Source organism: Sander vitreus, chromosome 9 (genome assembly GCF_031162955.1).
Source record: "Sander vitreus isolate 19-12246 chromosome 9, sanVit1, whole genome shotgun sequence".
NCBI classification, from domain to species: Eukaryota; Metazoa; Chordata; class Actinopteri; order Perciformes; family Percidae; genus Sander; species Sander vitreus.
The window spans coordinates 14,299,756-14,316,951 of NC_135863.1; the positions used below are offsets into that span (position 1 = coordinate 14,299,756).

The 17,196-nt window shown below is 38.1% G+C and overlaps 1 protein-coding gene across 2 annotated transcripts in view; it reads right to left on the reverse strand.

The window, feature by feature from the left end:
* The window catches only part of xxylt1 (xyloside xylosyltransferase 1), a 30,690-nt gene that overhangs the window by 5,848 nt on the left and 7,646 nt on the right, over window positions 1-17,196 (reverse strand). For both annotated transcript variants that reach the window (XM_078258829.1, XM_078258830.1), the window contains exons 3-4: window positions 16,293-16,440; window positions 7,249-7,381 (exon numbers count right to left, since the gene is read on the reverse strand). In XM_078258829.1, the coding sequence (XP_078114955.1) occupies window positions 7,249-7,381; window positions 16,293-16,440 (281 nt within the window). The remainder of the gene's footprint in view (window positions 1-7,248; window positions 7,382-16,292; window positions 16,441-17,196) is intronic.

Sequence of the window (17,196 nt, forward strand, 5' to 3'; positions counted from 1 at the left end):
CTGTAACTTGTCCACGCAATTTTATACCAGCTGTTGGTTTGGTAGCTGGGGACTTGTGGCCTTTGTGGAGCATCATTTATTATTTTTAAGACAAACACTGGGTCTACGTGCCCTGAGACACATTCAGGGTGAGTAAGGGAACATTTACACAGACTTTTCCATTCTGCTGGTTTGACATAAGAATCTGGAACATACTATATATATATATAGCGCAACAGGTTTTTGTGGTTAGAAATTAAAAGATGAGACACAATTGTTTAATATTATAAATTTCTACTTACATAGAATTTTTACTAACAAGGCTTATAATAAACCAGATGGTTGACATCATTTCTTCAATTTCAATCTTCAATTTTCTTCCATTTTGACCTAGCAGGGAATCAGATAAACTTACATTTTCTTTAAATTGTACTTTAAATGATATCAATGAACTACATTAGCAGCATAAAATATGAAAAAAATAAATTTCAATCAAGTTCTTACATAAATAACCTCAGAAACTATTTACAGAAGAACTGCAGGCTTGATGCACAAAGACGTGTTTACACTTACTATCTTACTACATCCCTCGGCTATATCAAATAGCTCTGGGTTGTCTTTGTCTTTGTTTCGAGGAACAAAAAAACTGGAAAGAGTTTGGCCTCACATAATACTTACATAATAACTTGTGTGCTCATATATAACACATGGGATAACTTCAATATATACAGCATATGCATCATTTTTTTTTTTTTTTAAATCATTTTTTCTGATGTAGTCTCTTTTGCTTCAGCCTTAGAGAAGTTGTGAGATTTGAAGGACGAGCACAAAATGCAGCTATCTTCTCTCTCACAATGACCTTTTTTTTGTTTCTGTTCCTTTGTACCAGTGCACTCAAACCAGACTCAGTCAAACTAGATGATCTGCAAGTTCACAGCTCCATCGTCTCCTGCCTCCAATTTTCACAGTCAACCTGTCAAGTGAAGTTTCTCTCTCATTTGCAAGAGAATGAAAAGCAAGAGCAGGGGACGGGACTTTCTGTCCTGCTACCCCATCCAAATGCGTTCTCCACGTTGTTCAAGACAAGAAACAGCCTGCTCTCTGAAAGCTGTGTAAAAACACTCACTGACACAGGGGAGTCTGGTAGTTGGGTACACAAATCAAATGTCTGGTCCTTTTTATCATGGAGTAGTTTGGCAACATATAGAAGGCCAAAAAAGAAAATTCCAGCATTGATGGGAGAGGGGAGACTTCAAACAAGAAGGCATACAGTGCTGTTGCATGTTTTAAAATCAAGGTTTACAGAACCATAAGAGGCACAAATAATATAATAAATATTGAATACCTTATAATTCAAGGTTTATTCTAGCCTTTAACACCTCCTGTCCATTGAGGATTATGACAGTACAATCTTTTCAAGAACATTAACTCTACTACAGAACGAAGACAGACAAGTGTGTCAGAGTGAGAGTGCTACATAGCTCACAGTCATCTGACTGTAAAACAAGATACGTAGCCATCGCAAAATTAAATATTTCAAAGTCAAGATTTTATTTGAGTCGATTTTAGAGCGAAATTTGGGGACATGTGGGATGTATCACACAAAGGACACTCAATACATGAAGAGAGTGACTTGCTCCTGGCTAATGTCTCTCATTGTATGTTTTTGTGGCTTTGATTGTGACACTGTGTGAGTGGGTCTTATCTCTAGGGATTTTAAAAGATTACAAATGCAGCTGCAGGGAAAAGACATGGGGTATTTTTTCTCATAATGAACTTTTCAGTGGCAGGATGTGCTCTGAATGCGGCTGGTGGGAGGATGCATTCTCCTGCATAATGCTCTGTCCATTAGCACCAAAACAGAGTGGGAGGTGAGAGTCCTCTATGCTCGACACAGGACACAATGCATCGCTAATAAAAAAAAGGGTGAAAAAAATCGAAAACGGCTCTCTTTTGGCTTCGTCTGGATGGTGAAGCCGGATATTTATCTTATCGATGATTTCATCGCCACACCCCTCAACCTCTTACCCGCAGTCCCGCACTAGTACACGGCCACACACGACTGCGGTGAAGCTAAGCGAGCATATCCTATCTCAATGGTCAAACCAGCTCACTTCATCTAGCTAAATAGTTTGTCTCTGCTCCCTGACACTTCCCTCTGCTCTGCCGGTCCTGGATTCTACACAAGATATATTGCTAACGTTATGTAGCTAACGTTAAACATCGCTAAAGTAGTTGACCGCTAAAGTAGCTGACCGCTACAGCAGCGACGTAACGTTAACGTTAGCTGCTATGGTTAGCTAGCTGTTTATAAAGTGGAAGCTACCTAGCTAATCTGTCTGCTTTCAACTCCTTGAACGGATTATAGTAACTTTTACCACGGCTTATTGTAGAAAAGCTACTGCAAGAAAAACGTGTAGATTATCAAAAAGACATTGGATCATTGATGTTTGTTTGACTGCCGATGTTAGCTAGTTAGCTCTGCCAGCTAGCGCGCTGCAATCATGTCCGATGGCAGACAGAATTGCAAAATAAAAAACAATCCAACAGCACATTATACAGTGTAAACAAAGACACGTTTCCTTGCAAAGGCCTTTATAAAATGAGGAGTGGTGAAAGTTATTATAGTCCATGGATGTATTAAGAGAACGGTAGTCTAGCTAGTCATGTTATGATGGGAAGTTAACTCTTCTTCTCCGTGTTTTGGTGAATTTCTGGAGCAGAAACAGCGCCGCCTATAGGCCTGAAATATGAAGTAGCGCATTGAGTCATTTACACCTGGATCCGTATGGATGCAAAAATCCTTGAAACGAATCCAGGGAAGACGGGTTAAAAAAAGATCGTTTTGGTACGTGTGGACGTGGCCTCATTCACATATTCTTTCTTGTCAGGCTCTTGGAAGCAGTCAAAATCTTTGGCAGTTAGGTCTTTTTGAGCTTCCCGTCATGAAATTCTATTACACCTATACATTTCACCTGCTTGACAGACGATTCGGTTTGTAGTTAGCGTTTGTGGTAAAGATGTTGAGAGATGCTTTCGACTCATTTTTACTCGTTAGGAAGTTTTTTGTTAATGTTGTGTACCCCCCAGTCAATACTACACATTTTATTTTGCAATGTAATGCTTGGATTTGTATCCAGAAGTTGCAACTGACATAACCAGCCCCCACAGTTTGAGAAAAAAATTAACCACCACTGACTAGGTGGATGGCAATATCCTTGAGATCCCCAACACTTTAAAAAAAAAAGAAGAAAAAAAAAGAAGAGAGATGTAAAATCCATTGCTGGTCGTGGAATATGCTTCAAAACTCTGAACTTGAAAACTCAAATATGTCCTTCATGACACTGCACACGTTCATACACCCATACTGGCCTATGAATGTTTTTTTTAACATCCCTTAAATTTGAACCAGTGATGCTGTGCATGCTAAGAGGCACGATCCACTGCTATGTTGTTGTGTGTTTTTAAAAGAGTGTGTCTGGGCGCACAGGAACAATATTAGCAGGAGATTCCCAGGGTTAGAAACCCATTGAGCCAGTAGAGTGGCCGGGCAGAGATACAGATCTGTTTGGAGATGCTGGTGCCAACTGGAGTCTGGCAGGAAAACTACAACGCCACTACTAAAACAGCTTACACAGAAACCTTACATCACCAACATTTACAGTATGCAGACTAAGCTTTACTGTCTCACATGCATACACAAATACTTCCCACTGATGACATACTTATTTCCCAACTTTTTACACAATGACACCCATGTTGTCCAACAAATTAGGAAAAAAAAGACACTATATGACGTGTATGAAGTGTATATATTAGTAGGGGTGTCCTGATAATGTTTTTTGGCCCCAATATGAATCCTTCAATGTTGGTATCTGCTGATCCAATACTTATATTTACCTAAATGTTGATTAAATATGTTTCTGACATATTGAAATAATAGCTGTAAACTACTAAATTTGGCACACCTCACAAACTTCTTGATCCAAATCCTGAAGCTCCTGATTAAAAAACTAAAGATTTTAGATTCAAATTATTGATAATAAGTAAAAGTTTACCTGGAAGAATGCTGGAACTGATGTGATCTGCTAGAGAGTCACTGTATTGGAGTTTTTGGAACTTAAAATACACTAAGTCCACAGTCTCAGTTGTACAGTGATGTTACAGAGTGAAAGGTTCTGCCCACACAAAAAATCTTTGGCTGAGTAAGGATAACAGCTGCAAAGAGAACAAAAAGGAGACAACAGAGAAGCTCAATTTTGGCCCGTTAATAAGTTATATGTTCTGCTGCCGGTGGCATTTGTCATTTTAACTGGTGAATAGTCAATCCCCGCCTAAAACTGAGAAATTGCTAACTTTATGGTTCCTACACTGCTACTCTTAGCTCGTAGTTTAGCAAATCGGTGTATTTTGTAGAACTCAGAGTTGCACCGGTGTGCAAAAATATATTCACAGTCATAATTTGTACTCATATATGCAGTGAAATGCTGCCCGTCTGTCATTAGGGAGAGCAGCGCTGCAACAGCAGTAGCAGAGTACAGTAATGAAAGGTAATGGGATTATAAACGGTTTATTTTAGCCGATACCACAATATGCCCAGATACTAATCCTCAGGATGTGCTCAGGACATCTCTACATGCATGACATTTGAGGACAAAAATTATTATTTCTTAATGCATTATTAAAAGCAGATTAAAAGAAAAGATTCCCTTTTGGCTAGAGCCAAGAAATCCCTACTCATAACCAAGTCATAAGATGTGAATGTGAACTTAGGAAAGAGTGTGCACTTATAAACCTCAATATCACATGCAATTGGCTGAAATGAAAATATAATGCCTTGAGAATTTCATTAACATGGTGGCGGTTGTTTAAAAACGTACACAAACATTTACATCTTAATATGCATTTTAACTAAAATCAAATGTTCTGATTCGTTGTTTCATTCACACAGTCTTTAAAACCCCGGAGGAAACCACCTGGCTGTATGTTTATCCCAGTAAGCAGCTGCTACATGAAACCTCCCACCTGACCTCGCCTCATTTACAGTAGTCTCACACACGCATGCACACACACGTCCTGTTTTGATGGTGTGGCTGGATGGAAAACAGTGAAGTAGTCTAAACGAAGCAGGCATGTTTATATTACTGTCTTGGAGAAGGACGGAAAAATCAGCTGAGGAACAAAGAGCTTGAAAGTCAAGAGTCCCTTGTGTACACACACACACACACACACACACTTATTTTATTGCCAGTAATAAGTATGAAATTTGGATTTGGATGAATAACAACTGGTGTAATTATTGAGTGGTTTGTGTGCATCTTCATTATCTTAGTCGACGCTTCTGAACAAAAGTCAATATGAGAAAAAACCAAACTGGTTTATAGGAGGTGTACAGCGGGAGGAATTGTATGGAAAGATCTTTACCCATTCCCAAAACTTCTTACTTAACTTACAAGACTGATATGAAAATATTTAAGTGGGTTAGGGTTAGCACACAAGCACAAGTTTATGTCAACTGTAGGAACTAAAATGACAACTTTTTTCCCATTCAACAAATAGGCCAAACTTTTCAATGGATGAAACCTTCTGCATCAGTGGTTAAAGTTGTTTTGACACAAGAAAAAAAAACGCTCAAAGTAATGACAAAGACTAAGAATCCAACTAAGCGTTCGATGCTAACGTTCAATACTTGTGACTCTTCCACAAACATCCTTCCAGTGTACACATTGCTAAGGTATAAGCTGTGTTTATGGAGGATAAAAACAATGGTCTCAGAGGGCGGCCTGGTGTGCAGGGCTCAGGGTGAGAGGAGGGCGAAGTCTTGAGCTCTGCAGTGCCACCACGAGGCACCGTAACATAAAGTCAAAGTGGGTTCAATGAGTTTATTTGATAAAAGTTGAAGTTCTCAATGAACCTGATGTAGGACAAATAATACAGCCAGTTAGATTAGGATATATGGATCCTATCAGTGTGTTTGTCCGTTCTGGGGATGAGCAGATAGTTTATTTACTCCAGACAGATCTAACAAAGACACTTCTAAATCTCAGGGTGAGAACAAAACATGTCCCGACAGGAGGCGACTTTCTGCTTACATTCTGCCAAATCCTCAATTATGTATCCGACACAAATATTATTATTTATGAAAACATTGCATCTTGCAACTGTGACTTTTCCAGTTTTGAGTTTAGAATTTACCATTATTCAAACACATTTTTAATGTTTCAGGTTGCATTTCATTTATGAAAATCTTTGACTGACAATCATGACATGGATCATTAGAAAGCCCACTAATTGTCTCAGTTAAATGTTGCATTACAACTTTTAGATTTGTGCCTGTAGTTGGGGAATGACAGACTGCCGAGGTTCTTGTGAATCAGAGTAGGAATGAGAGACTTCTGATGTTCTTTCTCACTTAGAAACTGTGAGAGAAAATAACTGTTAATGTGCAACTAAAATCCATCTGGGGTCAACAAGAGTGGGTTAGATTAGTATGGTGGCTTTTAAACCATTAGTGGGAAAGAGCTACAAGTAATGTGGCTTCTCTCACTAATTTCATGCATAATATAGCATATCAGATTTGCAAAATAAATCTTTGATGACCATTTTTAAGCAAAATAAGCCACGGACCAGCTCATAGGGAAGATACACTGAGTGACCAAAACAAGAAGATTTGTTTCAGTCTGGCTGCCGTGGGCTCTACCATCTTGTAAATTTATGAATTAAATCAAGAAATATCTGTCCAAAGATATTAAGAATCTGACCAAGCATTTCATTTTTAGTATGTAACCGTTTTCCACAGAAATAGAAGTGAGTAGAACTGACATTCCTCTTCAAATCAATAGATGAGATAGCATAGATGGTCAGAGCTGTACCGTTATGCGTACCGTTGCCATTGCAAAGATTTGTGACCGTTAATGTCCGCATAAACCGACTTGCAGCAAGTTACAGACTCACTGGGGTGAGGTTCTGCGACAAACAAGCAGTGGAGTAGTATGAAGCATGGAGAGGTGTCTTTTGTGCACTATGTCCATTGCCTTGATGCTAGAGAGGAATTTAGGATTGCTAAATTCCATCATTTCTATTGGCAAGTCATCAAATTCTATTTATTAGATAGTGAGTGTGACACACTTTACAGCCCGACTGAAGTGTGTAGTCACCATTAGAACTAACAATCGTCATTTTCTCTTGAACTAGTCAAATGACCCCGGCAAACAGTTCAATGTTCGTTTTACTTTCATTCTATTTCCATGGTTGTGCCACACTGCCTACCTGTAGACTGGCTGCATCTCTCTTGCGATGCCTATTACCGCCTCTGGAGGAAACTGGTCAAATTCTTGGAAAAGGTCCCTGATGTTGGTCCTGTATTTCAGGTCCAGGTCAAGCTGCACTATGCGCGTCAGACCTGAAAGAAGAGCATAACATTGACAAGGCAACATCAAATTGTAAAAAAAACAGAGATTAGACAAGCTTATTCTAAATGCTTAAACTGATTACTGTTTGACAAAGGACAAGCAACCTCTGTCTGCTCCATGAGAGTGAATGATGAATTATAATTTATTTTTAACCAAGTTTAATAGACAAAAATGAGTTCTCCATTTTTTTAAATCATCCCAGGAAATGTACTTCTGAGTTAACTGTGCATGTAGGTTGGATTTCTCCGATCACTAAAACATCATCCAGTGACTAACTAATCACTTTTAAAAGTCCTTCCAGGAATACACAATGAGAGGAAATATGAGCAGAGTTTTAAGCCCAAGCGTAACACAATTAAATTGTTGCTCTGCTGTGGTGTTTTTGACATTTTCTTTCTGCAATGTGACAGTTGACCTAAACAAAGGCAATTGCATGAAAATGTCTATAATTTGTGGGGGAAAATATATAGAAAAGTTAAAAAGTGCACGTTTGCCAGTTGTGTGCAGTTGAAATGGTAACAGCAGTATCCAGGATATTCAGACCCTCACTGTTCATTGTTTCAGCTTCCTATGTTTTGCTGGTAGGCATGGTGATGAAAGGATTGGGAAATACTCAGGAATAGTGTGCCAGGGGCACAACATGATTATTGTACTGATGAAAACACTTGTCAGCTCTAGACGAACTGTCAAAGATGACGGCCTCTAGTTTGAGGGCAGTAAACATTTATTGGGTGAAGGTTGGTTTGACAACAACTGCAGTATTGGTACAACTAGTGCTGAAGAACATAAAAGATGAGAGTTAGGCCTAACAATAATAAGCTGCATGGGTTGTCTCCATCATGGACCTTAGGAGTATAATTCAACATGATTTCAGATCTGTTCAAAGCCTTGTTGAGATCCAGGAGCCAGCAAGTGTATTATGTGTGAGATAATTATAATTACGGCTGCACAAATTGTGTACTATATTTACAGACGGAAAATGTGTTGCATCATCCATCCAGTATGCAAACAAGAAATATTTATTAGAAGGAAAATAAAGAGACTAAACTTCAAAAATAAACATAATTACCTACTAGTTCAGTTTATGTGTAAACAAGGCAGGGCCAATTGAATTTCACCTTCATCTTCATTCAGCATGTGAGCTGTACATTTGCTTCACTAATCTTGAAGCTAAGGTCCCATCTTAATGCTGTACGGTTTATCTACAACAGTTTTGTGATGTACATCAATGGTACTTTAAAGTAATTAGAAAACAACTAGAAAACAACACACTATGTGTGCTAGTCTTATTCTACTGGGGTAAAAATAGAACCCTTGTGTCCTGGGCAGGACTGTATTCAAAAGGGGCCAACAAGGAAAAACAATGGCAACCTTGGCCTCAACAAAGCCAATGAAATGCAACACAATAAAGGGTATACAAGTAACTATAGGGGGAGATCAAAGATGGACTACAAGTTTGCGCTACAAAGATATTTGAGTGCCAGTATCTGTTGAAACAAGTGATGGAAAAAGAAGACTCAGCAGTGCGGCAGCGACCAGTTTTCTGTGCTCTCCAAACAAGGAAGTTGCCATCACAATGCCTTCATGTACTGTGGCAACAGAGAGGGGCTCGTACCAGTAATCTCCGAGTGGTCAACGCTGTTTGTTTGTACTAATGGGGCTTAACTAGTGGGAGAATAACAGGAAGAGAGTCTGGAGTTGTTCCAACAGTGTGATGTGGTGGGTTTGACGTTATATTGATGACTCAACACAAAGTCTTGTGGCGTTTAAAGTAGGGCAGTGTTTGATCACAGGATATTATGGTTTCAATAAAAAGCTGATTACAATTTATTACAAGACACTGAAGTCGCTTGTTGCACTTTATCACATCATAAATCTAGTGTTTTCCCCACTGCCTTAAAGCCATCCCTCTCACCAGTATGAATGGGCAGCATGTCTCCCATAGATGCCCAATTATGTTGTGTATAAAAGTTTTTATCATAAGAACAGTAACTACTCATTTACTAAAGCAACCATGTCTGCACTGTGATTGTTTTTTTACACCCCAACTAAAGCTGCCTGTGTCTGAGATTAAGCACATCTTGAATATTGAGGTTTTAGTTTCATTTTGGTTTCCTTTGAGGTAAAGCAGTAGGCAAGTAGTTCTATTTAAAAGTCCTCTTTTGGTTATATATATTTTTATTTATTTGAACAGAACCCACAGGCCCTTTTTTCTTTGTAGTTTGCCTCTTTGTTTGTGTTTGTAATAATCTATGTTCCTTATAAATACAATTACATTATTTAACTAATTCAATCGTTTCGTTTTGAGGTGATGAAAGAAGCTGGTTATAATGCCACCTCGGTTATAAATTGTCTGCCATCATAACAAGAGGGACATCTGACATGCAAAAAAATGGCTCGTACGCTTATCATTACAGTAATAAAAGTTGCACTAATGCTCACAGTGATAAAACCCATTGTTTAAAAACAATATGTCCATTACAAAACACTTTCATGATAAGCAGAAAAATAATAATCTTGAAAACTGTGAGAGATTCTTCAGTAGCTGTCAATTAGTGTATGTGCACTTCAGGCTTGACAGCTTTCCTTGTTTATAGAAAGCTGGGTATGAGCCTGAGGAGACGAGCGAAAGAGAGAGAGAGAGAGAGAGAGAGAGAGAGAAAAGTTGATAGAAAGTGCATTTCACTTATTTGCATATCGTTCTCTTCATTTCCTCTCAGCAGGAATTAAAGGTGAAGAAGCAGCAACAGGTTTTTATGGTGAAATGAAACTTCCTACACGGACGATTGTCTTTCTGCAGTGCTGCCGGTCACTTTTGATTGGTGCACAGCTGTCCTGTACTGTATGATTGTCAATTCTAGGTCTTGTAAGAATAAAGAACATACACAAACGAAATGGATAAGAAGAAATAAAGGGGGTTAAATTCAATCTTGGCCAGGTGTGTGGGTGTTGTAAATGTATTGCTGGGATAATGTTGTTAGGGTGGCTAAGAGCTCGCCTGAGGCTCTGGTCAGATCAGAGTAAACCTCAACTCAGCCACAGCAACAAAACAACAGAGGCACTGTAATCCAACATCACATTTTTTTCAGGATGAAAGTGGGTCATCCTCATTAAGCCCTAATATCAGTCTTGATGTGAGCACTTATGGCCTGTTTGTAAGGGTCATTGTCTGCTTTCATCAACATTAGCTGGGAAACACCCTGCCTTTCTCAAAGGAAGGGATTGCTTGAAATGAATTCTTACCCTCATTATGTATGCAAAAATTGATGCATTTCTGCTCCAATAAAAAACTGTCCACGGCTGTTTGCAGTGAACAGGGTCCTCTAATCACAATCACTGGTTAGAAAGTGCTCTAGGAATGTAAAGGAAAAAACACAAGCTTTAATTCGTGAATTTATCATCAGTTACAATGTTTGCTATTATGTTATTAATATTGTATTTTTTAATCAGTTGAATCTTTTTAATATTAAGTCGATTTTTCAGTTATGGATATTTAAAAAATAAAAACAAACATAATAGATATTTTAAATAATATTAGGAAAAACTAGTTTTGCTGGACTGCAAAGTTTAGACTTATATAACTAAACGTTACTCTTTTTCAGTATGATGCTGTTGCTTTAACCCATTAGCTAAAAATTATGAAAATATGCAGGCTAGTCCTCTTGACCATTAAAAGTAAAACCATTTGCCGTCAGTTCATTAATCACGAAACCATAAACAGATCTGTTGCAGTTACGTTAGCGACAGTATAGTCTATATCCTTTGCGTTCTACTTCCGGGATTGCTCTGGTGCTGCAGGAAATTCCGCCGGATGCATGCATTTTGTGTTTCCTTCGCTTTCTTTGTGTTGGAATTTTAAATTTGGTGGATTTATGAGGACTATTGTTGACTGCTCCTCAGATCTCTGCGTGGTAAATTGAGACAGCTAGCTAGACTATCGTTCCAATCTGAGTTTTCTCTCACACAACTATTTTGTAGCGGCTCTGTGCAGAGTTTTGCACTGCCCATGACGATTGTGATTGGTTTAAAGAAATGCCATTAAACCAGAGCACGTTTTCCTCCCATCCCCGAATGCTGTGTGAAGTAGACAGATTCTCCTGGAGTAGGGTCTGTCAAAGCGAGACTAGCGACAGTATACTAGTATAGTAGTATACTTAGTATACTAGCTAAGCAACGCTAAGACACCTGTCCAATCAATAAAGACGGTTTCAATTTAAGCCATGGAAATGATTTAATTCATTTATTACAGCTTTTTTTGTCTTGTTTTTGGAAACTTTGAATCAAAGTAGAGAGTTTCTGTCTGATATGTTATTAGGCGTCATTGCGGATTCTAAGGATTTAAACTGTTGCACATGTGCTTTTCAACAATGTGTCAGTCAATCAGTAGGGACAATGACTCTCTCCACTATTGAGAGGAAGTCAGAATATATAAATTTAGCTCCAGCGCTATCCACTCCACCATTGCACTAATGTTCAATCCTGGCATGTTATGTTATATCCATGGGGAATAGTTATCAGCTCTGGAGACACTGGGTGGGAGGTCAGATTATAGCAGGGGTATCTACTAAAGCTAGACTTTAGGGTTTAAAAAGTGTGTTTGTTTGTGTTTTGCTGCTTCATCTTGGAATTTCACCAGGAGGGGCAAATGAAGATAGAAACTCAAAACTATTGCTATGAATTAGCATTTTTGACATCTATCTGCTGTGTAATTTTAGGCCTGTGTGACAACCAATAGTTTAGCTACTACCTCGCTTCCAGGTATCTTTTTTTTTTTTTTACTTTTGCAAAGCAATTCACACATCGGCAGTGCCACTTCTACCTGAGGTGGAAAATAGAGATTGTAGAAGAGACTCAAGTCCCAGCATGTTGATACCTCTAGAGGGGATGGAACATGGAACACTTCTCTACGTACAAAAAAACGTGTTTCTTAGGAACCTTATCGTTTCCATTGTGCAATTTTATTTTTCATCCTGTAAGGCCAGATGGTGTGGAAATAAGAGTCTTCTTTTTAAAGCCATTTGTTTACTTACTGCTTTAAACATTGTCACATATACAGTATATAACATTTATATTTAAATGTCTTCCTCTTCCTTTATCCTATTAAAAATAGGTCTAGTAAAAATAATATACAAACCTCCCAAACATTGTATTTCCTATTACTATTCAGACTGTGTAGCTGGCTTAACACTGAACCCCAAATGCTGACATGTATACTTCTTCCTTCTCTTTTGACAACCAAATTAAACTCGCTGAAATCACGTCTCCCACTTCGGAAGTTAAAGGATGTTAGAAGTCCAGCCCTCCCACTTGCAGCTGCTATTTGTATTTATGGATATCACATTTGTTTCACTGCCTTTAATCACAAATTATCTTCTGTCTGCTTTGAGGCTCACTGAATGACGAGTTTCAGGAAATTAGTACACCCCCACTCTTTAAATGTTAAGACAACTACATCTGCCCTTTAGAGATAAAAAGGATTCTTTAAATAGAAATGTGTGACCACTTGGACACAAAGCAGATGGATGGCACATGTGGTTAATCAATAAGCATTTCAAGTACACGTGAGACACTGTTAGCGGCAGCAGCTGCCCGCCTCCACACAGCACGGAGTCCAGCTCTCAAATCCAGGAGATGCAACTCTGGGGACTGGCTGCTATACTGTATATACTTGGCCAGTTAGTCAGTCGGGGGGATATCACGTGAACAAGCCGTTCACTGTGTCTATCGTTGTTGTGTTCAGACTAATAGATGTTAATTGTCACTGAGGCTTTTGTAAATTAATATTGAGGCACTTGTTAACTACCTGGAGACTGGGCCAGATACAGTTTTGCTTATTGATTATCGCACACACACAATATTTTAGTCTAGAAACACTAGGAGCAGGGGTGGCTGTTTTCGGTTTTCATTGTAGAGTAAAGTAGTACGGTTTTAGTTTCATTTTGGTTTTCCTTTGAGGTAAAGTAGTAGTAGCTCTATTTTTAATATTTAAATTATGTTTATTTTTATTTTTTTAACAACATCCACAGGCCCTTTTTCATTTGTAGTTTACCTCTTTGTTTTTGTTTGTTATAATCTATGTTCCTTGTAAATAAAATAACTTTATTTTACTAATTTCACCTGGTTTTATGTTGCTTCCCCTAGTGCGAGCTGGGTCGTAACAGACAGCATCAGAGACACACTTCCAGCTCATACAAGGGACTGCTCGGAGGAAAAAAACGTTCACACACAAAACACCCGATGCCACACGAGCAATATATTTAAAATCCAGTCAAAACAACTTTGTGCTTCACAACATGCCCTTTCTGTCATTTAACAGCAAATGACTAGTGATAACCATATGACCTTAGCAATAAACAAGCATTTCTTTCATCTTTCATTTTGTATTTATTTTTTATTATTTAAAATAAAATACTATTTCAGTTGCATTTTTGATAAGAGGACACATCTGCTGTTTTGCAGTTTATCTAAATAAAGGAATATTTTTCAATCATTTCATTCTGTTGTCGTGAACCTAAAATCGTGAATCATACTGAATCGTGAGTCGAGTGTATCGTTACATCCCTACTGAGTATTGTAAATAGCATACTTAGATGTGCTAAAAAAAATCCTTAAAGAAAACCTGAGTTTGACCACAGCCTTCAAATGTGGACAAGCAGCATCGTTCTATGGTGGAAAGCTAATAAATGAAGAAATTCAGCTTCCAGATCACGCAGATGACTGTGAATCCCAGTACTGCAGTGTTTATGAAAACGGTTTAATGCATGGAACTGCTGAACTCTTTGCTTCAGAGTGAAAACACATCACTACATCCACTGTTCATGATTTGTCAACCCCTATTTAAATAACAACTTTATTTAAACTTCAAAGAAAAAAAATGTGATGATCTAAAGTGTTCACATCGTACCCGCTGTGCACCCTGAGTTAAAGTTTAAAAACCTAAAATAGGATGGTGCTCTGCTGTCTGTAAGATGGAGACTTCAGTTTCATATGTGTGCCTCTGGGGACTACTGATTTAAAAGCCCAGTGTTTGGGTCAATTTAAGCGACTTTGAGTCCTTGAAAAGCACTATACAAATTCAATTTATTATTATTATTATTATTATTATTATTATTATTATTATTATTATTATAAGACTGATGCCCCACGCAGCACATCCACTAAAGTGAACCACAACAGAGGAGATCACCATCGGTCAGCCCCAACACAGGGGGCATTAATGTGGGCAGCAATGACAGAACACATCCTTTCTTCCTCACTCCCCAGGGTCTCTGCAGAATCCCACGTGTCTGTTAGATACCTGCCCATACTGCCTTTTCCAGCTGTGCACCAGCAGTGTGTCCAAGTGAATTTAAATTAAAATATGGTCTGCCAGAGAATAAAAGCAGAATACTCATTGTAAAGCTATATACAGTAACATACAGTATTTATGTAAAAAATATGCTTTTCTTAGATGCAACGTGTAGGCCTTTGTTCAGCCAACAGGTAAATAAAGTATGTGAATAACTAAAACACTGCAGATTTTCCTTATTTGCTCAAATGAAAAGAAAACAATTCTTGTTCTCAAATTTGAAGGGTAGCTCCAAAAACAAATTTGAAAATAAAGTATTGTTATGGAAATAAAGTCTTGAAAAAATACATAATTGTTCAGATAACGCAAGACATTGTCTTGTCCAATTTAAAATTATACATAGGCTTCATTACTCAAAGGAGAAACTACATAACATATACCCAGAGGTGTCACCTATGTGTGATAAGTGCCACTCTTCCGTAGCAACACTTCTCCATAGTTTTGCTCTATGCCCAAGGGTCCAATTGTTCTGGATTGATATATGTAACATTATGTCTGAGGTCATAAATACTTCAATCAAACCTTAGCCCCTGTTCACCATTCTTGGAATATCGGAGACCTTCAGGAAACTGAGTGTGGCACAGCAGCGTTTTCTCTCTTATTGTTTCATAATAGCAAAGAGATGAATCCTCATCTTAAGGAAGAGCACAACAGTACCTACCTCTAGGATGTGGTTAGAGGATTTAACTAACACTTCATTTAGAAAGGATAAGGTATACGCTGAAAGACAGGCTCAACTTAGTCAATAAAACATGGAAACCCCTCATATCATACCTCAAAACTACAAATACAGTACAACAGTCTGCATCCTAGCACGATATATGACAATTGTAATGGTTTTAGAGTGAAGGTCTCTGTGAGGGAGGGTGGATGGGGTGGAGATACATGGGGAGAGGTTAGACGGGCGGATAGGGGGTTGCGATAGTGTGGGTAATCGTGGTCAGCCTGGTGGTGTTCTGCTTTGCCTTGTTTTAATGTTGTACCACCTTAAGTTTACTGTTTATTTGATTTTTTGAATTGGTTATAAAAAAGATTCTCAGAATGTACAAGTGAATTGTATGTTAAATCGTATGCTTTAATAAAAAGAGTGAAAGTAAAGTATTGCAATCTGCTGTCACATTTATGTTGAATGACATGGAATGGATTAATACACTGAAAAATACTTAACATGAATCAAATTTAAGTTTTGAATGATTCAGTTAAAGGTTTGTTTACATCAATAGTGTCCGTACATATGTTTAATTATTATCAGTTGAAAAACACCCAAAATGCTTAACATGTACTTGTCAACTATGGGACATTGTTTCTAGAAGGAAATCCCAGAGACACATATCTCAAAACCTCTGCAAATAAACTAAAAATATCTACATCTATAGAGAAAATATGCATCAGTGATTAAAATTACAGCAAGTCATCAACACCTATTAGGGGTATTTGGACTCTACAGAGTTGATTTAATCAGACAATCATGGATCAGCCAGAGCTCTAAATCTAAAGTTAAATCTGTGGGTATTTAACTGAGGAAAAAATGTGACAAGATGTGCTCTTCTTACTTTCAGGCATGATGTGATGCATGGCAACAGAGAGGAAGAAGATGGCGTCGCTGTAGTAAGCCCCAGAGCCAGCGCTGAAGTGCTTCTGCATGGCCTCCACAATAGGGAACAGCTTCTGTGTGAGCGCTACCACGTCATGGAACAACACCTGCAGATCAACACAGTGGAATCATGTTAGTACAACAAATACCAACTGCAGTAGAGCTGTGAAATATTAGGAACCACTAAAGATGTGTATGAGCCTATTTTTTGTAACACACTAGCCATAAGTTTTTATGATATATCATATGATGGTCAGACACTCTTATTGATCTACAACCCAAATTCTATTAAATGCTGTCTTCTTGTGTCCGAGATCATTAAAGCTTTCCTGCAGGAGGAACAATCAAATGTGTTGGTTTAGGACAAAGTATTTCTGAGAAAAATCTGGCCTTTTCTAGTTAAGCCTGACATCAGTAGGTGTGCATGTTAAAGGCTTCAGATAAAACCTGGACAATACGGCTGCCGTATTATAAATCAGGCCTATGTGGGCAAACACCATTTAATGATCCCTTGCAGATTAAGGTAGTCGTTTGTGGAAATCAGTGCTGTCCTGGACTGTTGGTAATGATGTAATGGCACATAAATCACTGCCGTGGGTAGAATTAGTGATATTGCTATAAATAATTCTCATTAACTGGGACTGCAATAGACACATTTTTTATTGTATGCGTTTATTAGATTTCCATAACCCGTCCAAAAAGACTTACGGTGGTAATACAAGCTGCATTACAGTGTTAATATCAGAATCTATGTTTGCTGTTTCATTTGAAAGTATGCATTTGGAAAACACTACAAGAAATAATACTACACGGGGGAGTCTCATTTCCACTTTTTGCTGCTCTGGTTTCTCTATGCAGAATAA